The sequence below is a fragment of the Hylaeus volcanicus genome, chromosome 5 (genome assembly GCF_026283585.1).
Source record: "Hylaeus volcanicus isolate JK05 chromosome 5, UHH_iyHylVolc1.0_haploid, whole genome shotgun sequence".
NCBI lineage: Eukaryota > Metazoa > Arthropoda > Insecta > Hymenoptera > Colletidae > Hylaeus > Hylaeus volcanicus.
In genome coordinates, this window is record NC_071980.1 from 22,411,052 (window position 1) to 22,437,738 (window position 26,687).

Consider the following 26,687-nt stretch of genomic DNA (forward strand, 5'->3'; position numbering starts at 1 on the left):
TGCCGAAAATTTGTATGGAATAAAAAAGTGTCCAAACTTTGTTTTTCGATAATTGTATTATATGCATTTTTACTGTCAAAGCAATAGTAAGCGAGGTAACGTACATACTAAGATTAATTAAAGTTCCCCTTACTTTAAACAAGAGGTACTATACGACCACGTTAAATTGCCGTCGAATCAAATTCGCCGCTCCACTTCGAGATATACGTATTTTTGTTATTGGCGGTGCGGCTCATATCATATCATTTATTAACGCGACTAACCATTACAAAATAGTTATTGCACGGAACCGTGCGGCTCACATCAAAAGTCTACCGAGCGACAAAGAAAGTCAAAGAGAAACAAGAATTGGCGTAACAGTGAAACAAATACTTAACACTTTATTTACCGGGAGCCTATTTTTAGGCTTTTTAATTGCAGTATTTAGCTATTCGAATTTATTTACTGTGTCGATGATTGTCTACTTACAATGTTCAGTGTTTGGAAACAGACTTGGCTTTCAATGTAACAGTATGGAGGCATTATTGTCAGCCTAGATTGGCATATGATACTGTGGAAAATTCTTTTCTGAATTAAAGTCTGTTTCTAAATAGCCCGGTAGATAAAGTGTTAAGTTTCCCGTGTCCGTGATTTTGTGACATATTACTATGTACTGGGTGGAGCGAGCGACCCAGTCCCTTTGCCTCGATCCCTTCTAGTTTGTAGACCACTCGGCAACTTAACGTGCTCAGTCAGTAGATTGGATTTTAAGGCAGGAAACCCTATACTTCATATAAAATATATCACATTTCTGCGTTTTATTTATATCGAGTCAAGATTCACGTTAATTTGCAGTAGAACCTCCGGTATGTGAATTAATTGGGGAACAAAAATGTTAATTCTATGGTAAACAAATTTTCATCTAATAGAACGAGTGGTTGACACTCAGTTTTACTTAATACTTAAAACAAAATAAAATGAACTAAATACAATTTGTGCGTAGATAACTTCATATATATTTAGAATAGAAAATTGAAAAAAAAAAACAATGTTTAAACATCCTTCTTTTTAACAAAATTAAAAAAATAAATGTTATGGATCCCAAATTTTTGAGTTTTACCAGAAATAATTGACCCTCTCACGGATATTTTTTCATTTCTGTATTGAACAAATTTTGTTGTAAATAGTTTTTAATATCACATTTCCGTTTTTGTATATTGATAATTGTAAAGTTTGCGACACTATATTTTTGTGCTAAACTTTTCGTACTTTCTTCATAATCAAGTTTCTTTATTATATCACATGTTTCTTTAATAAAATAATTTGCAACTGTGAATATTATATAATATTTTAAATAGAATTCATTTCGTAGAAGCAAATATGTAAATACTTCTATGTTTACATGTAAACAGTATTATAATATCAAACAAACAGTTCATGGAATAGAACGTTCAGATAGAAGATCGTTCATATAATAATACGTTCACATAATGAAAATTCTATTACATTTCGTTTCCATAAGACTATGGGAATTCCATGGGAAAAGATTTAACGAATGCTTACCATTTGTTGACATTTCTGATAAAATAATCTTAAGTTACGACAAGACAACAGTCCGTACATACTACTGATTTTATTTATTTATATTATCCCAATCTGAAATTGAAACAGAACTGGTAACGATAACCTCGTAGTCTTATGTTTTCGCGAAACGCAAATGATCAAGTAAATCGACCAAACAACCGAAATACTCTATTTCCCCGATTTACGTGGAACATTCTCAGAATACCGTGTAAAACAAAATCATGACTTTTTGTGTGAAAAATGTGGCAGAGCAATAAAAAGCATTCCTTGAAGTTCTCTTTATATTTTAAAAGTACAGATGTTCCAAGCGCAATTGATTAAAGAGTTCAGTTGAATCTATCAATAATGTCCCCTTAAGCAACAAATCGGAAATTATTGCATGTTTATCGTTACTCGTATCGAAAACCAATAATACATAAAAGAATAACAATAGTAATGAGGTTGTTTCGTTGAATTCGGTAAAAAACAATTTTCATCGTCGATAATCGTGCGATTATTTTGAAGAAAAATAGTATAACAACATTTTAAACAATATTGCATCATGCAAACGTGTAAACAATAATATCGTCAGTACTTGCGATTCGCGGGATATTAACTACCGTTCGCATATCAATTTCAAGCTTTGTGGAAATATTTATTTATGTTTTGCCAAGCTGTTAACATTTATTCAAGATGTGAATACTTAATTTTGTTGAAATAATACGTGGTTTCACGCGGTATTTACGTAAAGGCTCTTATGTTTGGTATGGTAACTCTCTTTTTGGTCGTAATTACGATTCATGAGATGTTGATTAACGTTTGCAGCAGTTAAACCATATGTTTACTTGATATGTTACTTAGGAAAATATTATTGTTAAAAAGGTCGTAAACAAATATTCGCAGAAAAGTGGTAACGAAACGGTAGACCTGTGATTGATAATCAAAGAGAATGTAACGATGCGGTTAGTGGCGCGTTAAATTCAGGAGAGGATCCAGATACCTTGCTTAAAGGAGGGAGGAAGAGAGAGAAGTACGTAAATGTTTAGTTTTGACTTTTATCGGACTGGTCCGCACTTTCGCGGTGAAATATAGAAGTTAAATAACGTATCAACTACAACTTTTTTTAGATTAATACCGATGTTTAACAAACGAACTGTATTAACTATAAATACTAAAGGATGACGACAGAAGTAGGTTCACGGTATAAATGTTTATTTTTGCAAATCAGTTATTATGAAAACTGATTTAAAAAAATACAATGTAGATCGGGAGATAGATGTGATCAATGCTGTCCTCTCTCTAGGAGTCTTGCGCTGACTCGTGACTCTCGACGTTCTTCATAAAATGATCTTTTAATTTCTGCAGTGCTCTGCTACGATGAGAAATTTGATTCTTCGTTTCTTTCGGTAGTTCTGCGTAAGTTTTGTCGTAGTCCAAAGGCTGGAAGCAAGGATCCCAGCCAAAGTCTCGCGGTCCTCGCGGACTCACGATGGTCCCCTGTGTTCGACCTTGGAACAATAATACCGGATCTTCCGGTTCTCCGGCGCAATATGCAAAAGTGCAGACTGCTTCCGCGCTTTTATCGTCCCAGCCATGCAGCATCCGGTAAAGACCATCTGGACCGAGTTTGTCCAAGAACCATTTAATATAAGGACCAGGTAAGCCCATTAATGCGTTGAAACACAAACAGGTGTCCTCGATGATAACTGGACCCTTTACCAGATCCGCAGCAGCTCGACATTTGTTGCGACAAATGTCGTCTATCTCTCCCTGATACTCTGGAAGATCGACCTTTTTGCTCGTAATCTCTCGTGGAAAATTCTTTCCCAAAATAGCCACGAACTCCTCCAGTTTCTTCGCGTTTCCGGTCACGAATACTATGGGCTTCGACATCCTCTGGAATATAATTTAAAGATTGCATTAAAATGTGAAAAAAAAAAAGAAGTTCTAATGATTGTACTCCTACAAAAAGTGACTTGTTTCTTATGAATCTCATAAACAAAGTACTCATATTTAAATAAAGTCCTGAACTTAGTAATAAACAACAAATATTTTACAAAAGATTCTTAAAGTCACGAATATCATGAATTCACAACAATTCCCATATTCAAATACAGTACCGAGATTAGAATGGAAAATAGCAAGTATATCTTCAATTTTTCAAAACTACTACTTAGAAAGATTAAGATGTACTACAATGCATTAAATTTTATAAAAACTTAGTAGGCCCAATATCAGACATGTATTTATTTCTAAAAATAACAACAAACCTCGGAAACTACTTTTCACGAGGTCTGCAATCTTAAAACACCATTACAATATAATAAAAAAAGGAACTGTAATTTTGTATTTCGCGCTCTTCGTATAATTCAGCAGTTGGTAAGCATGCTGTCGCAGGACATGTGTGCAATGGAAACATGAAATGCGTTCATACTGTCTTCCAAAAAATGTCTGACTGAATTGCTATTAAAAAATATACACAGCAACTTGTCTTATTTTCATCGATGTCGCAAGAATTTGAAAACTTCGAAAGCATTACAATAAAAATAACTACCGTTTAACAACCGTTGAAAAACGAAACGAAATATACACTTGTGGAACAACGTGTTTTCTCGACAGTGCTGCTAACTATAATCTGTTGTAATCCCTCGTCAAATTTGTAACATGCAAACAAATATTTATTTAGTTTTTAACAGCTTTTAAATGAAAAAGTAAATTTTGTAGATTCTTCACTTTGGATAATATTTAATTAGAAATACTCAAAGTAAGGAGAGTATCCCAACAAAGTTCTTTATAAAATAATTTATTACAAGTAAATTTTCATGTTCAATTTCGGTAGAAATTATTTAACGAATTTTATAGTAAACATGGTTATTTGTAGATTTCTTGAAAAGTATAGTTTGAAAATGTTTTAAATTACGAACCTTGAATTGTTTGCATATAGAAGGGTTTTTAGCGATTGGCCAGCATGTGACTTAAAGTCTTCCTAATGCGGCTATGTTCATTGTAGAAAGCAAAGAAACAGCCCAAAAATGCCGAGTCAAGAGGTTGTGACTACAAAAGTGGTGGTTCACCCTTTGGTTTTATTGAGTGTAGTGGATCATTTTAATCGTATGGGAAAGATTGGTAATCAAAAAAGAGTTGTCGGTGTTCTTTTGGGTTGCTGGAGGGCCAAAGGTGTCCTGGACGTGTCAAACAGTTTTGCAGGTTAGAATGACTCTGCCAACGTTTATCCTTGGTTTTTAAAATTATTAAGCATTTCTGCGATGAATCCAATGTAATTTAATGTATTTGCAACCATTTTATAAATGAATCGTAATTTTGTATCACACAGTGACTTGCAATTTGACTAGTTTAAGTGATTTCATACCGATTCCAAAACCTGTGTAAATAAGAAATTCGAGTTAGAAAAGCCAATCGTTGTTGTCTTTCTTGCAGTGCCCTTTGATGAAGATGACAAAGACAAAAGCGTATGGTTCCTTGACCATGACTATTTGGAAAACATGTATGGAATGTTCAAAAAAGTTAATGGTAAGGATTCGATTCGATATACATACATTTGAAGTATATTAATGAATATATGAATTTAATATCTTTCAAATTACTAGCTCGTGAAAAGGTAGTAGGATGGTATCACACCGGACCTAAATTACATCAAAATGATGTCGCTATTAACGAACTTATTAGGAGATACTGTCCTAATTCTGTGTTGGTCATCATCGATGCTAAACCCAAAGATCTTGGTCTTCCAACAGAAGCATATCAAGCTGTTGAAGAGGTTCACGATGTAAGTTCCATAGTACATAGTATATTTCATAATATACTAGTATGTTTATTATTTTGAACATAATTGCAAACTCAAATTATTTATAGGATGGATCGCCGACATCTAAAACCTTTGAACACATCCCTAGCGAAATTGGTGCAGAGGAAGCAGAAGAAGTAGGCGTAGAACACTTATTGAGAGATATTAAAGATACTACCGTCGGTACCCTTAGCCAGAGAATTACAAACCAGCTATTAGGTTTGAAAGGTCTTCATGAACAAATTAGGGAAATTAGAGACTACCTGCTCCAAGTTGGTAGTGGCAAATTACCGATAAATCATCAGATCGTTTACCAACTTCAGGACATTTTTAATCTACTACCCGATATGACGCAAAGTAGCTTCGTTGATTCACTGTACGTGAAAACGAATGATCAAATGTTAGTTGTGTATCTCGCGGCTCTCGTTAGATCTGTAATCGCGCTACATAATTTGATTAATAATAAGTTAACCAATCGCGACGCGGAGAAAAAAGAAACAGATAAGAAGGAAGCGAAGAAGGAAGAGAAGAAAGAAGAGGAGAAGAAGGATGAGAAAGATAAAGCAAAAACTAAGAGTCAGTGAATAAAGTGAAATCGAGACTAACCTGTGCGATTGAGACTGTTAATCTTACGAAAGTTCACAAAACTCGCGAAGTTTGTTTATATATGTACAAATGTATTTCGTGCTTTTAAACAACCGGCATTTCGAGTTAACACCAAAAATAAACATGAATGACCTTATTCTTAAAGTGTTCCAGTATAGTATGACTTAAAAAAGCATTTACATTAGATAAAGGATATGATAGTAGAAACGCGGTTACACATTTTCACACATTAAATCTAGGAAACAGAGAGTAATTAACATTGAAACATTTTTGCATGGCATAACGCTACGAATGTGTTTGCTAAGTTCTTACTGTCAACTTGCCTTGTTTCTTTAGGAATGAGTGACAGATTCACTACATAACTTTTGTATAATGTATCGATGTTAACAAACTACGGCAATTTTCACGTGAACTGCTCAATCACTGTCAACAATTTGTCCATATGTATCGAAGTTTTCTATATTATCCGAGGATACTAGATCAGTTTCTCGTAACATAGGCGCTATAGACATATTTTCAAAAGACTTGAGCTTTCATAATTAACACACTGCGTTATTAATAAAAGAAACAAAGAGAATCGATCAATTGAACATACGGTTTTATTTATTCTTTGTTAATATAAAGGGACTCTAGAATGATCAAGACGAGATGCACAGATCGATCGTGCACTCCTCGCTTTGTATCATATGAATTCATACTTAAACGTACGCGCGAACCGAAAACTTATGTACCGTGAAACAGCATTTTATCATGCTCGTATTTGTACGATACGTAACTTGAGATACACACTGTTTTTCATTAACAGACTTATTTCTTAATTTATCCTTTCAGGGACCTACAGACTCTGTTCATGAATCTTTCATGAAAAATTAATTCACTTTTCCCGCGTATTTAATCTAGAAAATTAAGTATTAATCCTTACCTCCCCAACCGGTAGTATCACTGCCAGAATTTTTGAATTTTATCATTATTATGTTTAGTGCATTGCAAGACAATGTGTACTATACAGCATATCTATGAAAGTATCTGCCATCATTTTTGAATATTTTATTCAATTTTATTTAATTTTTTCTGAAATATAAAGTCAATACAAAAGCCATGCAAAAATTAACGAAGAAGTAGACAATAGCGATAATGAATTTTACATTGAAGAATTTCATAATGATATCAATGATTTTGATAATTGCAATAACGAAGTTTATGCAAGGAAACGAAAAACTACTTCTAAATTATTCAGATGAAGACAACGATGTGAATGATTTTCCAATGAATTGGAAAAATGTGTTAGGCAATGAAGAAACACTGCAAAAGATTCCCTTTTGAATTAACAACAATTACGGAATCATTCCGAATTTTCAAATCATTTCTATGGGTGAACCGATTGAATATATTTTTCAATAAATAAACACATATACAAATTTAAAAATAAGTAAACAAAAGTTGTTCAAATATTCTACCTGGAACGAGGCTTATTCTTCTTGGAAATTTAAAACACTGGTGTCCAAAATTTGATACAAAAATATATGATTTGGCAAGACGTTCAAAAAAAAAAGATTTCATGAAATATTTCAAGTGTTTCATATTAACGAATACGTGGTACAAAATTTGATTCTGAATACTAGATTGCAAAAGATTAGTAACTTTTTATAATATCTGGATGACAAATTTAAAGAACATTTTATTCCATGCATGGAAACTTTGATCAATGGAGCTATGGTCGGATATAAAGATAAAATATTTTTGATTACTGATAATTCAATGAAATCTAAAAAATGGAGAATGTGGATATACGTTTTGGCAAATGCAGAAATTGAATACATTTTGCTCTATTATGGAAAAATAACTACGGATAATTTAATCAAACCTAAATTTTCTTAAATACAAGGATAGTCTTGCATCTCTATAATAAATTATTATAAAAAGTACCCAAAGCAAAAGAATACCTTATTTTTACCAATAGGTATTTCAAATAGAAAATGCATACCATCAATTATAATTAAATAAAAATGTTCAAGTTTACAAATAAATCATTAGCAATTCGAAGTAATAATTCTTTATTATTGACATGGAAAGACAAGAGGGTGGTAACTACGTCGAGTACCCGAGATACTGCAAAGATGTTAATTAAAACCTGACTAAAAAATTATGGAAACAATTATTTTTAGGAGATGGAGGGGGTTTACAAAATGCTGTAATTAATTCGTACGTTTTGCATACAGGTATCTGTTCACAAATATTTCATCGAACAGTTCAGCGTACAATATTAATAAATAAATTAGTATGACATGTTTGACAAGATTTTACGAAACGTGAAGAGATGGGTACTATAGGTAAGAAGGAAAGATGAACATAGAAAACCTTTGTAATTTCGAGTTTTTCTTGTTAAAATAAAAAAAAAATTAAAGATTGTCTTATTTGGCCTGGTGCCGATAAAAGGCGTAGAACAACAAATTATTGTGCTACTTGCCACAGTAAACCAAGGCTAAATATCGGCAATTGTTTCCTTCGCTTTTACACAAAAGAAGAATATAAAAAATAAGTTGCACGTTCAAATTACAAAAGAATTATATAATTAGTTCTTCCGTTCTGTATTTTTAAGGACATCACATCAAAAAATTCTATTGAAATTAACATTTGTGGAAATTAATTGTTAAAAAATATGTAGAAAGAACAGTAAAATATGAATTTTCTTTTTTATACTCTTATTTTGTGTTTGCCTAACATGTATAAATTTATAAATATTCTTACAAATAAAAAGCTATCTTATAAAACTTAAGCAGCGTATCATTCCATGATATTCTTCGAGTGATAAGAGTTAATCACTTAATAAATTAATCGTTAGGAATGTTTAATTTTTCACGTTTCTATACGAGAGTGTAAAATATAAGACATACCGGACCTAATAGAGTCAGTCTGCACGCACTTGTTTTTTCACCTGTACTGTACGGTACGCCCACGTAGGGTTCTAAATTGGTATCGTTGTAATGCTGAAAATACCAATTGAACGAACTGTCCTCGACGACTTCGGCGTTTTCGTCGGAGGATTCCTCTTTATCAAGAATTTCATCTTCCAAGTTTTCCACGTTCCGTTGGACAGCCTCAGCCACAGACTTTTGCTTCTCTGGCTCGGCAGAGAGCCCGAGGTGTGGCGAGGGGACTTTTGTTATAGTTGACCTCCCTAATGGACGTAAATTTGGTACCGATATGGAGGAGGGCACTTGACCGCCGGGAACCAGAAACGCTGAAAGAGCTGACGCTTCCGTTTCGCGTGGTAACAGAGATACGGAAGAGTTCTGCCGATTCTCCAGGAAAGTCGATTGTAAGGTCGATGATGGTTCCGTCACAGTGGCCCTCGAAGCGTCTGCAAACAATTTAGTTCAAATTATTGTAAGGTAAAGTTATTTCAATCGTTTACTTCAACGTTTCAACCATTTTGTTTAGATCCTTTTCAAGAAGGATACACAATATGGCTCATCACTTTAAGTAGTTAGTCTTTCTTATTTGCGTCAGAGACATTCTTGTTGCGTATGATCTTTAACGTAAGTAAAGCTAAACACCGCTATGACAATCTTTCCCCGTAACAATTCGCCGGCGTCGTCTGGAACCTCTGCGATACCGATCAGACACTGACGACTAAATCAGAAATTTTGAGCCTCGAATGCTCAAAATCGTTTCATCTCCTATCCTTAACACATTGAGTACGTGTGACGAGATATCTCGTCTTTAGCAAGCTGAATTAATAAGCCGATTAATATTAAATATTGTTAATAATTAATGTAACTATTGTCAGAAATTAATTTTTAGTTATTCCAGCTAACAGATATAACGATATAGAAAAATTTCTCACGATTACTGCGTTCGATGAATGCTTATTCTGAACCGTGATTGCACCAACTGAATATTAATATCTGACAGTAGTTAAATTCATTATTAACGATACTTATTATTTAACACGTTGACTGCGGAGGACGCACGGTGTGCGTTTCATTCTTTCTTCCTTTTAGAATGCTCCCCATCCTTGAATTTTCGATGTTTCGACTTGAAACTTGCTATATGGGGCTCATCATTAGTCCATCTGTTTACCTTCTCGGTCGTTTCAGTCTTGGAAAAGAAAAAGTGTGTTTTCCGCTGTCTTGCTTCTCAACCTTTATTGTTGCTACCCGCCGTTCTTTCCGTTCCTTCCGCCGCGTGGTAGCAACCACGAATTCGAACGCCGCAGTCAACGTGTTAAAATATTTCTGCCGAATTATATTAACAAAGTTTTTAAATTGCTACAGAACTTCTTGACAAAACAAAATGCTCTATCCTCGTTTGACCAACTGACGGGGCGCGTTAAATCTATCGACTATTGTTATAATTTTAGTTTTAATATTTCAAATCAGCAATGTTTTCCCTCCACTATAAAATTAATGTATGTGAATGAGAGAGCTCGGTTACGCGAGCTCCCCGCTTCCGGTGTCTTAGCGGAATGATAAAAGTGTGTTTTTCTGCGTTTTCAAAAACGTAAGATACTTTAAGTTTATATTATGATGTCTGTGAGTATCAAAAGGAAAGTTTATTTTGTTATTTTCATATTCAATACATATATGTACCTTGGAACTGAATTCCTTGTTTAATATTCTGTCTATGTCTAAAAACTTCATATATTTTAAGAACTACAATAAATGATATAATGATCTTACCACTCGATTCGTTCTGAATATTTGTTGCTGTCGTGGTAAACGTTTCTTGCAATTCCACCGCTTTAGAATCCCAAAAGGGGGTTTTCTCGTGCGTGGATGTTTCCATCGACATCTCTTTAACAGGACGTCCTTTCGTCGTCTCCAAAATCGTCCTTGGCGTCGTCCAGACAATTCTACTTGCAACTTCCGTTCGAGGCTTCTCCTCGACTTTAATGGGCGCTCGATTTTTTTCAAGATTCTCTCCATTGCGAATCTCAAAGGCCGCGGACGTTTCGTTCGCTTCTTGGGGGGACTCGTCTGCCGCGGTACTCGAATCCGAAGTTTTTGTTGAATTCACACTGCTAAAACATAACAAGAAAGGAAATTTAATCGTAATAATCTATTTAACTAACATAAAGATCCTTAGTCTAGTAATAACTATGGCTGTATAATTAAAACACTTAAAATAAATACTGATACTGATACTGACGTTGCAGTCTGCACCATCAAGGCTAGGTAGCTCCGACACTGTAGTAACACCACAAGGAATAATACCTTGGAAAGCCTTAAATCTAATATCATAAGCCTTCACGGAGAGACTATTTTTGACTCGATATACTCAGAGGAGTTTTTCTTGGTCAACTTTCGAATGATTCAAGAATTGAAAAAGCTCTAAGGGCAGTTTTGACCATCATAATCGGCTAGGCCCTTTATTTACCAAGCTCAGGAAGTCTGCACATTTCTTTGGACTCTCACCTGCCCTTACTCCTGCTGAACGATGATCCTCGAGAATCGACCTCATTCGTAGCCATCGTCGACAATTCCTCCCTTTCTTTGGAGCTCTGTTTTGGTCTGTTCGATCTAACATGGGTTCTTTCTACCTTGACTACCGTGCCATTTCCGCTCCTCCATCGTTTCTTCTCCTCTTGCGCGATGCTGGAATTCAGTTTATCCAGAGTTTCATTCTTAACTTGCCTTTGGTGGGTCAATCTGGGATCAACAATAGGCACAAAACCACCCTGGCCACGTGGCAGAGGCACGAAACCACCTCTGTGGATCTCCGGTTCCGTAGGTGGAAACGTTCTGTAGCGACCTCTTCCTGGTCTACCGTCAGAGTTCTTCCGCTCAGACTTCTTCCCAGTATTTCCCCATAGGTTGAAATTAAGGCTGGGCAACGGCACCCCGAAGAACGTGAAACCAGAGCTGCTGGGAGAAGGAGGCATCAAAGTGTTCTTCTTCACGGGGGTGGTAGCGTTCGAACTGGCTTGAGGCTTCTCTGGTGGTTGAATGATGTTCACCGTGTCCGTCGGCACAGTGATTGGCGACTGTGCCAATGTCGCGTTCGATGTGTCGTTTTTAACTTCTTGATAATCCTGGTACTCGTAAAAGTACTCGGCGTCTTGGGAGTTCGGAGGTTTCTGCGACGACGATTCTTTGATGTTCATGCGGAGTGGTACTACCTCCGTTGCTCCGAAAACTGGAAAAACGAATTGTTATAAATAGACTGCAGATCTTTATGCAAAATAAAAACTTCGCGAACGTGTCTACAAAAATTGAACTTAAATAGGAATTTATTTTATTCTGCAAATGTTATAACATGTACTTTACTTTCAATCTTTTTTATATTCTTGCATATTGTTTGCATTTTGTAGTTTCTTGCACATTCAAATTTCCTATAAATGCATAAAGATCCGCAGTCTAGTTATAAATGGTATGACAAATAACAAAATTTGGTAATCGAGAACCAGTGGAATATTTCATTGGAAAGAAGATCGAATATTTGGGGTATTTCCTATATCCTCTTCATAAAGGGACTGACGAGGAAATACAGGTGACTATTACACGTCTTGTTAGTCTTTAATTCTTTCATTATTCATAGAATCTTTGACATAGGAGAGCACTAGCTTGCGATAACAAGACACGTCCAATAGTGTAATATTACAAAAACAGGTACATGACATTGTAATGTAAAAGGTGTTTTAGTGTCTTTGTCATTGAAAAATAAAGTAAAAAAATAAAAGGAAATCGTTAATATCGATGATATTGATTTACAAAGAAGAAAATCACCACAATTATTGTATGGTGCATCTTCGATCTACTACTGACAATTTCATTGCAAGAAGATGAGTTAACAGTGATGCTTAGATTATGGTTAGATTAGATATGCAATTTTATTTTTGAAAATTTAGGAATTTATTAATAGTGTCACGCAATAAGTTCCTAATAATAAAGACAGGAAATTGATATTATATCACAAAAGATGTATATTATCAAAATTGCCATTCGAAAACAAAGTAATTTGAAAATGGAAAGAACTCGTTCATTTTAATGATATTATTTTTTCAAGAAGAAAATCACCAAAGTGATAAGTGATAAGAAGTATCTTCGTTTCAACCTCGCAAATATTAGGTACGGAAAAAATGTTTGCGATTTTTTAGTTACCAAAAAACTAAAACCGAGTTTCGCTTAGTAATTCGCAAGTGTATTGCATAAAGTTGGTATCAGTGAAAAGCTTGATATCTGAAGTTGATATACATGGTGTGGAGTTTTTAATTCTTTTAATATTTCCTTGTATATATGATCTTAAAGGTTGTTTCTTTGACTAGCCAAAACATAAAGGATGTTGAATGGGAAATTTTACCTTATCCTCCTAACAGTTTGGAACTATCAGCTATTTTAACTGATGTCTGTTTTATTTTTAATTAATAAAACTCGACACTTGTATAAAAAGGAATGTACAAGCTTGTAGACCGACAGAAAAGATTTGTACAAATAAATGGTGAATACTTCGTTAAATAAAATTGTGTTTTAAAAAAGTTCCGAGTATTTGAATTGTGTTCTAAAACCATTCGTGGATTTTTTCCGGCGCCTAATATTATTGAAGTAGTTTGGTATTTCCATTCTACAATTGTTCTCGAGAATTCTACTCACTGGAGGATGAGACGGGATAGGGTGCTGCGTCGATGAATTCAGCTTCACAGCCAGGATGAATGGGATCGATCTGCCTTTCTCGTTGACAGTCCTGTCTTGACAGTCGAATTTCCTTGAACAAAGATCCATCCGCGCATCTTGGCCCCTCGGACGAGGCTTGTTGCAACCACCCTCTCAACCACAACATTCCACAAGAGCACGAAAGTGGATTGCCTTTGACATGTAGAAACAGAATAAGCGATGATTTATCCATTAAATGCAGCAAACAATAAAATCCATGAATAAATTCATTTATTTTTAATCGTTGATGGTAGTTGGAACACATTATCAATTTTTTTGGTATTGAAAACCAATTTCTTATTAAGTACTAAATAACAAATAATCTTTGCTTATTATATAGCTTGGTATAGATTGGTACAGAGTCAAATGCGAAATAAAATTTATTTCATGCTGTTTTGTGAATTATGACAATATTTTAAGATGGATATAAATTAAAAATATTTTGAAATAAATGCATATTAATATTAGTAGTCTATCTATAACGAATACCCAATTATACGAGTGCCCTTTTATGTGATTATACATACCATGTTAAATCTAGCAATATTATGCACAGCCCGTTAATACTCCGAATTACTTAATTATTTGTACAATGTGATTTAGTAACATCGAATTAATTTTTTAAATTTTCAAGAAACTCACAGAAATGAATATATAATAATCTCCAACGTGTTTACAAGATAATTCCCTTTTCCAGTATTTTTCAGATATATTTCCACGAAGCAAATATGCTATGTAAATATAAATAATTTAAAATAAACCTAATTTACATAATCTGTATAAATAATCTAGAAATCAATGGGTAAGTAGAGACCCTCAAAAGTCTTTCAAAGGTGAAACTTCTAAATTTACGTTTTAGATTATTAATATTACATTTTTAAAATTATTACATAATCCTACCTACCATCTACAATTTCATTGCAAGTGAAAAATTAACAGTGCCACATAGAATTACATAAAAGAGGATTGCAGCGGAGTATAAAAACAAAAATAAAAATTTTAACATTCTCGTAATCAACGCGTTGCGGACTACCGCCGCAAAATATGCGTTCGACGGAAACCATCATTTTGGCGGGGAACTCATATATGCGTTTAGCGAAAACAATTGATGAGACCTGAAGACTCATATATGTAATGTACATGTGTGTCCTATGTAAACACGTCGCTGTGGCCGATAAACCCATGTATGCATCTAGTGAAAACAATTCATAGAGGCGAAAGATCTGCATACGTCTATAATTTGACATCTTAGAGTGCTATGAATGAAAATCGCTTAAAGAAGCGTTTCTGCTGAAACGTGCACTGGTAATTTTAGGTGACTATCGCGGCAAAGGGTTAACGGAGATTTTGATAAATCCAATTATGCCTGCTGCGCTGAAAAATATTAAATAAAGCGAACAATTGATTTCATTTACCGTCGATATCCAAAACAGCAATGTTCGATCTCAAACGTTTAAACGCTGCTTCCGAAACGGAAGCCATGCGGTTGCTCCTCAAACTGAGGACCCGAAGTCTCGGCATTTCGTCGAAAGGGGAGCCCTGGATGGCGCAAATCCGATTGTTATCCATCTGCAGCCAATGTAGAAAACGTATGTAAAACGATCCGCTATCTCTCTAATTAACGATTCAGCTATACGAATAATTGCTCTCCTAGCATAACGAACGTGGCCTCGCACCACGGTTCGTGGAGAAGTTTCACTTTCGACGAGAAAGTATTCTCCGTCATTACTAAAGTCGATCCCCGCCGTCATTTTTTCTTCGTTATTGTTTTTCTTTTCATTTTAAAATTGGATTATTTCACACGAAATCGTATACCTGTTAGAGTAACATTACGAAGTTTTACGAAATTTGAATATGTTATTAGCAATATTTGAACGTATGTCGAAGGATTTTTTGAAATTTTAAAAATTATCGAATTTATAGTTGTTTGAAGTCCGATTTTTTTCTATAGATTACGACACATCCATCTTTTTGAAAGTTCTTCCATAAAGAGGATAAGTTGGTCTGCATTCCAATTTTTGTTCAAATTTTTAAAAGCACGAGTATCATAAAAACAAGCCTTTTATTTGATACAATTTTTTTTTTTTTAAATAATCACAAATTTTTTCTTTTCGATGCAAGTTATATTTACTTGGTACTTTTATGTCTTCACTATAAGTCAGCGAAAGCTTAATTTTATCCGTTAGCTAGTTCAATTCTTAAAATTTATTGATAACAAGGTAGCATTGAACTTTAAACAATTTTAAAACTGACACTGTTAAAAGTTTAGTAAAATATTTCAAAATATGCTCAAATATCACTAAAGACTACGACATATTTAAATTTCGTAAAAATCCGAGTTGTTACTCCATAATTTCGCGTGAAATCACCCTTTTCAGTTATTCTAAAGTGTTACAATTTCAGCTATCAAACAAAAAAAATATAAATGTCGAATCGAGTAACCTCCTCCTTTTCGAAGTCGGTTAAAAACTCCTTTATTACTCTCCTCAAGGACAATGTACATAAAACAAATTTTAATCTGGTGGAAAACTATGTAGATATTACAGGTAGATAGATAGGTTGATTGTAAATTATTTAAATTAAAAAAACTGTAAGATGGATTCGTGTGATAAGCAATCTGTGAAACGTGAAAGAGGATGTAGCTTCTGCGAAATCAATCATGAACTAAGAAAACATGATCCTGTACTCACTTTCAGTTCAACTAGCCACTCCATTGGCGCTAAACTGTTACTGGACACCCTGGACAGTCGATTATTGCTCAAGTCCAATACTTCCAGTGAACGTAGGCTCTCCAAACCAACGTAATCCAACGCAGGTAAATGATTATAGCTTAGATTTAGGAAGAGAAGGTGAGGCACGTTAATGAATGCATTGCTTGCAATTTCCTGGATCTGATTTTCCTGAAGTTCCGCACTTTGTAAGAGCGGTAACTCGGTGAAAGCACCGCTTGGAATCATCTGCAAACGTACAAAACAGGGAGAACACACAGATTCAGAAATCTACAAGTCTTTCACTTTTGAATGAGTAGACCATATACCTCGATTTTGGTTTATAATTTTGGAGACAGTCTGTAGGATCTGCTAGAATAAGTTTCAATTACCTGCAACCGATTTTTCCCGAGCCTCAACGCTTGCAATTCCGGCAGAGCTCTAATAGCGTTCCTCTCGATGATCCTGAGATCGTTGTTTTCCAGATCGATCAAGGATAATCGCGGCAGACCATCGAACGCGCCCTCCCGGAGTTCACGAATACGATTTCTGACGAGCTTCAGCTCGAGCAAGGACGATAGGCTGCTGAGCGTTTCCGGCGACAGGATGTTCAGCTTGTTGAAGCTCAAGTCGAGAACCTGAAGAGCTGTTAAGCTGTGCAACGATCCGGGTAACTCGGTCAAAGTGTTGTGCGACGCGTACAGTTCACGAAGGTCTCTGTAATTAACGTCGTTTCCTCCCTTTGACATCAAGTCATTAACAGAAATAGTCGTTTCCGACCAAAGCAGATCGGTTCATCCAAAGGCGTCACCTGATCGAGGCTTTGCACCAGAATGGCTGGCGACCTCTTCATCATTTAGATAGTTCGATTAACTATTAGAACGCTATGGATAACTCTCAATAGTGGATAATGATTATTGGGACGAATTGAATAGTTTTGTGATGTACCTACATTAGGACGGTCCTTATTTCAATGATTTTTCAAATCTAATTTCTTGTAAATACATAAAAAGAATGACTGCAAAATATAAGCCCTTAACTGTTACATTAACACGTGCTCCAAACCTTCGAATGTTTTAAATGGAAAATACATGCAATTTTGTCAATCGATTCTCTTTTTTATAATTCTGATAAAAATTGATGAAATGATTTGAAATTTGGCATAAGTATTACCTATATTAATAGGAACAATATCTATTGACAAATCTTTTGATATACTATATTTTTGAATTATCTGAAAAAGATTTTTGATAAAAGAATTTGATATACTAAATTTTTGAATTATCTGAAAATTTCCTTCTTTCAATAACATGTTCATATTTATGTATAATTATGAAGACTAATATACTGAAGAGGGCTGAAATTTCAGTCAAGTACGTCATATGAAACTTGACAGTTACATATGTCAAGTATCAAAATTTACAAAAATCCATACACTTAATTATAGTGACAATATAACAAATTATAAAATATCGGATAATTTAATAATTACATACTTTCTCCGCTATTCTACGTAATTGGCCATAACTTTCACGTACACTAAAATTTTCAAATAAAATCTACTTGATTTATGGTTTGCTATACCGTAACTCCAAAAAGTTTTCGTACATTGCATCGATAATTTTGTGATGCTACACTAATCGTGAAATAGAAGGGCATAAAAAAGAACATTCCTTGAGACAAATAGGAAAAACAGTCGAGAAGTCAACTCAGTCCACGATTCAGTGTACAATAAATCGATATAAGGAGACAAATTCTCGTGAAAAATAAAAACGAACAGATTGGGTCACAAAAGAAAAATCACACCACAGGCGTGTAGCATTTTAAGAAAAGTAAGTGAAAATTCAAAAATTATTATCCCACGGTTAGTTCAAATAATTCAAACCTATTACAATACAGCAGTACCTCAACTCATCATTCAATTTAGACAAATTTCTTGAATAGACATAGAGGGTACGAATATTTATGGGACTGACTGTATATTTAATTTTCTTATGAACGAATCGCTGAATCTTCATTGTACTTATCATACTAATCAACGAACCACAGCTGAACAAAATATTGTACCATTTTTCTTTTATACATTGTAAGATATTCCTATTGTGTGTGCATTTGTATAATGTTCGTATGATATATAGTGCGTGTGCAGTTGTGTGGTGTGTGTACGATGTATAATGTGTGTTGGGAATTACCGGATGTCTTTATTTATTCCAATTTGTTACGTTCCATGATAAAAACGTACGAGGTTCGAAACAATAAAATAAATAAATAAAATAAATAAAGACGTATAAATACATATTCTATTTTTCTGTGATATTAGGTTACATGAGATTTATGTGAATTAAGTATTAAGAAAAAAGTCTTTAAAGTATTATTGAATTTGACCTATCAAGCTCTCTTTATGTGTTATGATTCTATTGGTCAAATTTATAAAAAATCCTGACAGATAACTCATCAAAAGAGTTATTAATTAAAAGTATCTCTTACAACATATTCCGTTCCTTTAACATACTGCGTAAGCGGAAATAAAGTATGGTGTACGCAAACTTCTTGAAGCCACTATATGTTATTATATTATACACATACATATGTATAAACTTACATGTATATACATATTCGTTAAAAAAAAAATTCAAAAGAATTGCCTCCTTTTTTCCAATCCGTCACCCTATCGTGACTTTTCAAATACACAGAAAGTATGTAGAAAACCAACGACACGCCAGGATGGTGCCACCTCGCAGCTAGAAGGGGACACTTAACGCGAGCATGAAGAACTTTCTAGGTACCAATTTGCCAGGTGACGCAACAAAACGACCACGAGTGAAACCGCTTTTCTGCAAGCGTGTTAACGCGCGGGTAAAAAAAAAACGCCTCCTCGTTGTAACGTTTTGTGAAACAAGAGTAACTCGAATGCGTAGCAGAAACGGCGTCGCTTTCGTCTAATCTTACCTGGTGCTCGCAAAGGTCACGTGAGGAATCTGCGCGAGGTTATTCCTGCTGAGGTCCAGCCTCTGGAGTCGAACGTTCTCTTGGAAGATGTCCGGCCTGAGAACTTCGAGTCGATTACCTCGCAAGCTTAGATCCATCAGAGATCTCAGCGGTCGGAAGCCTCTTCCGTGCAGGGTGACCAGTCGATTGTACTTCAAGTCCAGCTGCTCCAACCTGAATCAGTATCGGATTGTGCTATGAACATTATAAAATAGATGAAAGACGCAGGGAGTGATAATCTGGAGGTTGAAGAATTGAAGGGAATAATGGAAGAATAATTATGATTATTCAAGCAGAAAGCATTACATACAAACAAGACTTAACCCTTTGCACTCCGCCGGCGCCGTTCCCTCTCATGGGACATCGTAATTTTAGCATATCATAAAATAGATAAAAGACACACGGAGTAATAATATGGAGGGCAAGAATTGAAGAGAATAATGGAAAAATAATTCTGATTATTCAAGCAGAAACCATCATACATACAAACAAGACTGGACCCTTTGCACTCGAGAAGTGACTGACTCTCGGTCACCACTAGGTTTGACGCAGTAAATCGGCCAACAATAATATTTGTTTAGGTTTCATTTCTTTGGAACTCGAAGCGTCTATAAAATGGTTGTCGACAAGGTAAAGGTGATCTGATTAAGCTTAGCATTCGTGGCAATAGAATACTAAGAAAGCATCTCGAGTTGCTAGTAGATACCAGAAAGAAAGGCCTCGAGTGCAAAGGGTTAAAATTTGGGGCATGGTCATATTGTAGAAGATGGTAAATGCAACTGCGGCTTTGAAACACAGGACCTGAACCACATGGTTTGGCAGTGTCCTTTGCTAAATATTCAAAGAACCGATCTAATGGAAAAGTTACGCAAACTCTGTCTATTTCCACCATTTAATGTCCACCACTTAATGTAACATAAAAACATAAAATGCCACCTATTGTAAAATCACTTATACTCTACCGTAACGTTTCACCAAAAGACATTAAGCCCATAAATTTGTGTAACCTTTTGTACAACTAGTCATAAACCTCATGTACAGCTTTATAATTCTCTTATGAGAGTTCAACTTAATCTTAAATAAAAAAGAAAGTAATAAATGTCTGTAAATAGGCCGCATAATGCGTAGGTACTTTCCCGGGAAGCATCAGACTACCCAAAAGAAAGCAATAATCAAATAATAATTTAAGAATTTTACTATAGAAAATATATTAATTATTAATGCTTTCTATGTTTGAGTTTTGTTTTGACTGGTACAGTTGGAAAAGGACCACCTTAAATACTTTTGTTTCGTTCAACTATCTATCTTTATTTACATCTCCTCAACCTCGTTAAATAAGAGAATCCTACATTAATAAGTTATCACTGACCTGGATAGACCGTCGAAAACTCCGTCTTCCAGGATTCGCAAGGAGTTGTAACCTAGGTTCAATTTCCTCAAACTGGATAAATTGGACAAGCTACCCGGCGGTATCCGTTCGATTCCGTTTGCGCTAAGATCCAAGGATCTCAGAACCGGGAGTGCTAGATCCTGAGAGGTCACAGATGGCAGGACAACGATACGGTTCATTGGCATGTGAAGATGTTCTATGTTTCGTGGGAGACCGGGAACGATCTCGAGCATTCGATTCCAACCGACGTCCAGTTCGTACAGATTGTTCAGATGATGAAACGTCAGAGGATGGAGAACGGAGAGCGCGTTACCAGAGACGTTGATGTGCTCGAGAGCTGGTGTGCCCAAAAATGATTCGGGTTCTATGAGTCCGATAGCATTCCCACTGATGTCCAAGCGCCTTAAACTTGGCAAATTCGCCAGCAAACGGGGCTCCACGTGACGAAAGTAATTTTCTGATAGATCCAGCCCCTGAAGTCAATGTGGCGTAATAAATATTACGATGTCACGAAAAGGGTCTTTCGGCTGGGTTCAATCACATGAAATGGGTGCGAGATGAAATACTTGTAACCTTTAAAGGGTTTTCGGAAATAATTGTTAAAATATAAATGTATTCGAATATATTCGATAAACGCCATCAGTTATGTTTCAATTTCGGGACCTGTATATTATTGTTTACTTTCATCTTTGTTTGCAGAACCGTTTCGAAATATAGTTAGTTGCGATCCATCGTCGAATAGAAACTGTCGAACATTATCAAATAAGACATATCAGTAATAGAACTTATAAAAAATCTATCGGAATATATCTACTATGCAAGTTTTAAAATGTATCAACACTTTTTTTTAGAAATTTTAGCAACTGTAAAGTAGCTCGCAGTGCTAAACTTGAGTGTATTCAACCAAATTTTATGGTGATTCGTCAAATATTCTCGAAGCTACAAGGACATTTGTAAAAATTTGTGTACTAGGTGCAAATTGTATTTGAAACTCTTATCTCGAAACATCTTGGGAATTGAACTGAACGCACGAAAATATTTACAAAAGCTTTAAAACTATTATTTAGTTTTTAATTGAAGCTTTTTTCGATTCTATCGATATTATTCATTTTATAAACAATTTTAGACAAGTCCGAATAGAAGTGTTACTTGACTGCTTTATCAGCGTCCACTGACCAAATAGTTGAATATATGTGATAATAATGTAATACAAAAATATTGGTTATCTATTGTTCTAAAAAAAAATCACTGACACGATATACCTAGCTTTTATATTTAAACCAGAATAACGTTTTTTATGTTAAAAATGAATTGGAAATTGTAAGGTGAAATTTAAGGGTACTTACTAGGTATAATATATTAATCTTTATAAAAAAGAATCATTTTATTCAAAATTTAATCAAAATTTGCCCTTTACAGCATGTTATTCGGTCCCATAGTTTAGAAGATAACAAAAAATGAAAATAATTCAAAGAGAAATGAATTGTAGGTCATTTATCACACGACAGAATTCGCCATGAACATATACATTTAAAAATCTAAATCTACATTACAATCAGTTCAATGCGTTCAGCTGTTACGAAGTACCTAACTGCATACTTACATAAACACTACAATTGCGAGTGAAACCGCGGGGCGCAGCTAGTATTGTAATAAACTGTTTGAGTAATTCAGTAAACTATGGGAAAAATGGCGATCCAAAAAAAAGAACCGAGTCCTTGTGCTGAAGTAGCAATTATAAAAGCTATAATCTAAATATTTCATGTTAGACACTATATCGAGTCCTAATATTATTAGACAGAAGTGAAAGTTTGCCTCTAAATTTCTAAACCGTAATAAAGTTGCTAGATTATAGTATGATCAGAATATAATAACGTAATTATAAAAAATGTAAATTATATTCAGACATTGAAATATTGTTTAAGAGTTCAAGTAATTTAACCATCTCTTATTGCTTTCTACATATTTTCAGACGAAAAAAATCAACATTGATGGTCCCGACACGTTCAATTCATACGATTCTATTTCATACCAACTAAAAAGTTCGAACTGTTTAAAGGTGGTGCTATAGTTATGCTCCGTAGTGTGGGTACGACCTCTTAATGAATTCGAAAGACTCACTTTCAACGCCGGCAGATCCCAGAACGGTGCCTCTAACAAGTTCGACAGAGAATTGTTTTTCAGCCGAAGTTCCCTCAGAGCGGGCATCGCGGTGAAGGTCTCTCTCTGCAGAAAGGCCACTCTGTTGTGATCGAGGTGAAGTCTCTCCAATGTGGGATGACCTCTCAGCGCGCCAAAAGGTATCTCCTCGATTTGATTGTGGCTGACGTCGAGAAACTTCAGCCTGGGCAGCGCCTCCATAATCGATCTCAGCTCGCTTACATGACTCAGATCGTTGTTGATCAGCCACATCTCCTCCAGCGCGTTTCCAGGCCTCCGCGGGAAGAATTCCGGATGCACGCGGTGTATCAGATTGTGATTGAGATCCACGGTCTTCAGGGCCGGCATTCTTTGGAACGCTCCGGCGAACACCTCGGTAATCTGATTCCTTGACAAGTACAGCCGCGAGAGAACCGCGAGATCGACGAACGCGCCTTCCCCGAGACGATTTATCCGGTTCCGATCGAGTCGTATCGCCGATAAAGACGGCAGGTCCGTGCAGGCACGACCAATCATGCCCGCGTCGACTATCGCGTTACCCACCAGAGAGATTTCTTTCAGTTCGGGCAGATCTATCATCGACCGAGGGTGGACCCAATGAACACCGCAGTCGGTGATGTTCACCAGTTCCAGTCGTGGCAGGTCTCGAAAGAGTCCAGCCTCCAAGCGTATCAGGCGAGAGCTGCCGAATACATGCAGCTGTTCCAAACTGGGCAAATCGCGGAAATTCCTAGGAGCCAGCTCCAGCAAAGCTGGAGAATTGATTTGGAGGTATCTCAGCTTCGGGAGACCAGAGAATTTTGGAAGCTTCTTCATCACTCGGCTCTGCAAAGTTACTGCCTCGAGACCTTGCAAATTCTCGAGGCTGTCTACCGGCAAGGACCGCAGATCAGGCTCCACGACGAACAGTTCCAGTAACGAGTCGTGGAGACCTTCTAACCAGCCCGGAGACACTCTCTCCAAGCGATTATTTCGTAGCATCAGACGAAGAACGCGCAGAGTAGCGAAAACTCTACCTGGCAGGCTGGGCAGGTTGTTGTTCTCCAGAATCAGTTCGTCCACCGGTCGATCTAGGTAGTGGCTTACCGCTTTTAAGCCTTCTAAAACTTTCGGTAACTCGCTGTGACTGCACCTATCGGAGAACGACGAATGAGTTTCGACGCTACCTACTGGATAGCAACGAGTAGACTGCGGATCTTTAATAAAAATACGTTTTCAATTTGTAATCTCAAAATTTGTAAATCAAGTCGGAAGAAAAACGTTTCTTGAGAAGTCCTAAGTCCTAAACGTTTTATTTGAGAAGTCCTAAGTCTGATTTGTTTAAAATAGGTAACCTGGGAGAAGACGTGCACCAAAATCTGTCGCAAGAACTACGCATAATTGAGACCAATGTTTCAATATTTAGTGTAAAATAATTGCCATTAAAAAAGAATACAAATAAGTAGTTTTAGCATTACTTAATGTTATAGAAATGTCTTACTTCAATATTCGTTACCATTTCTACAAAAATTTTTTTGGCTATTTTTCAGTTGTTGAAACTAGAATATCGCCTGAAGACACGTGTGACTTCCTCACGCTTCAATTTAAACTACTCGTGGTAAGTCGTAACGAGTTAAAGATAGTGCCAGGCATATGCGGTGGCTAGAATTTGTCATGTTCTTGGCGTCGGGACGCTATCGCGTCTCTAGATGTATAAGCTTTTCCAAATGCAGGATATAAAGGAGAATATACAATTGATCTCTCGCGCTTTTCTTCGCGAGAGGAGTATATACACTTGCCATATTTGTATCTCCATGTCACGAGTAGAGCATCTGCAAGGTAGAATCCTCTCCTGAGTAGGACATCCGTACTCCGAACTCGGCTGGCCGCTGGCACCGATGCAACACAGTGCCAGAAACCAGCCAGCTAGAAAGAGGCCTCCACCCTCCAGGGGTTTAACCATCGCGCATTTGGCCCTTGGTCTACGTTCTTAAATGCCAGCCCCACATTTTCTGCAAACAGAATTTTAGCTACGTTTCAATCGACCAACAATTGAAAAAGATACGTCCTTATGACTATGCTGAGGATATGCTTGCTTTATGGAGTACGTATACGAGTACATATGTATGAAAACATATGCTAGACGTATAGAAAATTTGTACATTTGTGCAAAATGTTATATTAACACTATTATATTATTTACAAAACGTATTTTATACGCATTTCATGTACATAAACGAAATTTATTGTAGAAATAACATTTTATTTTGATTTTACTCATAAGCTGCAATTGTTTGAACTAAGATGTCGATATTCGATATGATTTTATCCGTGAATATTAAAGAATATTAAAGAATATTTTAGAAAATGTGAATATTAAAGAAAGTCAGTGGGACAGAAATATAGGACATATGTTTAAAAAATGGAACGTACAAAACCAGTTTACCAATTTTGTTTAATAATCAGTATTTCGTAAGGCACCTTTATCTTTATTACGGAGATCATCCGTCTCGGTAATGATTTATATAATTTTGTAACCTTTTATTGACTTAATTGTTGCCATTCTTCCCCAATGCATCGTTTTAATTCTTCAATAGTTTAAAACTATCGGCTATTAGGGTATGCGATTCTCGCAAGATTTTACCAGTAATTTTATATAATATTTAGATCTAGGAATCTTGCTAAGGAGTCAAGAATTTTTATTTTTTGATTTGTGAAAAATATTTGTACCATTCAAAGTAATTCTTGTTTGATTATTTCTAAAAATATGAATTTCAAAATTGGAGTTATTTTTGAAAGTAAGAATATTAAAACGAAAACTGTTTTCAAAAGTACGGATTTTAAATTTGAATTTATTTTTAAAGGCAAAAAAATTATAGACGATGCTTTTTCTAAATATAGGCGAGTCAAATTTGGTTATGTTTGAAAGTAGGAATTTTATAAGTGCACGTATTTCAGAAAGCAAAAGTCATACAGTCTAAGTTATTTCTGGAAGTTGGAATGTGAAAGTTAAAATTATTTCTGTCAGTAGAAATGTTAGAGTTGAAATTCTTTGTAAGAGTAGGAATTTTAAAATTACACTTATTTCACAAGATACAAATATTATAGTTGAGAGTTATGTATTAACTTTACACTTAACTTACAATTGTTGATATAGAATACTTTTCTGAAAGTAACAACAAAATTGTATTAATTTCCCTTTTATTTAGAACTTTTCTTTTACTTGTTCCTACTATTTCAAATATAACTTGGAAACCCATAGACTTTAATATTTTTTAAGAACATACTGTACACTTCTGCTATTATTGATGTGTTAGTAGCAATTAATATAAATTCTAAGATTCACAAACGTCTCAAATGGGCGTCATTTTGTCCACCGATTTTGTCGTCTATTTACATTTCTTTCCATTAATATCGTAAAGTTCATTCGACGAAAGCAATTTTCTGTGCGTTTACATAAAATACAAAATGCAATATATAAAGTATACCATATATATGGTATACTTTATATATATATATATATATATATATATGTATGTATATATATTTACGTATATCTCTAAATATAAACAAACACGTTGCGTGGCCTATCATTTTATTCCGCACTGTACTATCTAGAAAATTACTTGTGTGTCGAATAATCTTGAACAATGTGCCTACCACCTACTCTTGACGTAATTACTGAAGGTACATCGTTCTCGGATGCGAGTATATTTATTACAACACCTAATTCCCTCGAGCGTTAAAATATTCCATTCCCCTTTAATTCGCGAACGAAAACACGTGTCAACTTTCACAAATGTGACCGTGGATTTTGTTATGCGTTAGAATTCCCCTTGAATGTCAATGTGTTTTCT

General features: G+C 35.3%; 3 protein-coding genes across 3 annotated transcripts; 1 reads left to right on the forward strand and 2 right to left on the reverse strand.

Moving 5' to 3' along the window:
* Positions 1 to 2,733: 2,733 nt before the first annotated feature.
* LOC128876648 (inosine triphosphate pyrophosphatase) lies at positions 2,734 to 4,207 on the reverse strand. Its single transcript, XM_054123170.1, has 2 exons — positions 4,097 to 4,207; positions 2,734 to 3,438 (listed from the first exon to the last, which is right to left on the reverse strand). Exon 2 carries the CDS (start codon positions 3,433 to 3,435, stop codon positions 2,842 to 2,844), a length of 594 nt encoding a protein of 197 aa, XP_053979145.1. The 5' UTR covers positions 3,436 to 3,438; positions 4,097 to 4,207; the 3' UTR covers positions 2,734 to 2,841.
* Positions 4,208 to 4,532: 325 nt separating this feature from the next.
* Positions 4,533 to 6,759, forward strand: LOC128876647 (26S proteasome non-ATPase regulatory subunit 7). Its single transcript, XM_054123169.1, has 4 exons — positions 4,533 to 4,749; positions 4,981 to 5,073; positions 5,151 to 5,329; positions 5,416 to 6,759. Exons 1-4 carry the CDS (start codon positions 4,575 to 4,577, stop codon positions 5,929 to 5,931), a joined length of 963 nt encoding a protein of 320 aa, XP_053979144.1. The 5' UTR covers positions 4,533 to 4,574; the 3' UTR covers positions 5,932 to 6,759.
* A 148-nt stretch (positions 6,760 to 6,907) lies between these two features.
* Positions 6,908 to 24,793, reverse strand: LOC128877498 (protein artichoke). Its single transcript, XM_054124830.1, has 11 exons — positions 24,583 to 24,793; positions 22,813 to 24,047; positions 20,671 to 21,164; positions 19,263 to 19,475; positions 16,706 to 17,030; positions 16,296 to 16,562; positions 15,021 to 15,174; positions 13,546 to 13,758; positions 11,371 to 12,091; positions 10,636 to 10,973; positions 6,908 to 9,314 (listed from the first exon to the last, which is right to left on the reverse strand). Exons 1-11 carry the CDS (start codon positions 24,791 to 24,793, stop codon positions 8,818 to 8,820), a joined length of 4,668 nt encoding a protein of 1,555 aa, XP_053980805.1. The 3' UTR covers positions 6,908 to 8,817.
* Between the last annotated feature and the right edge of the window lie 1,894 nt (positions 24,794 to 26,687).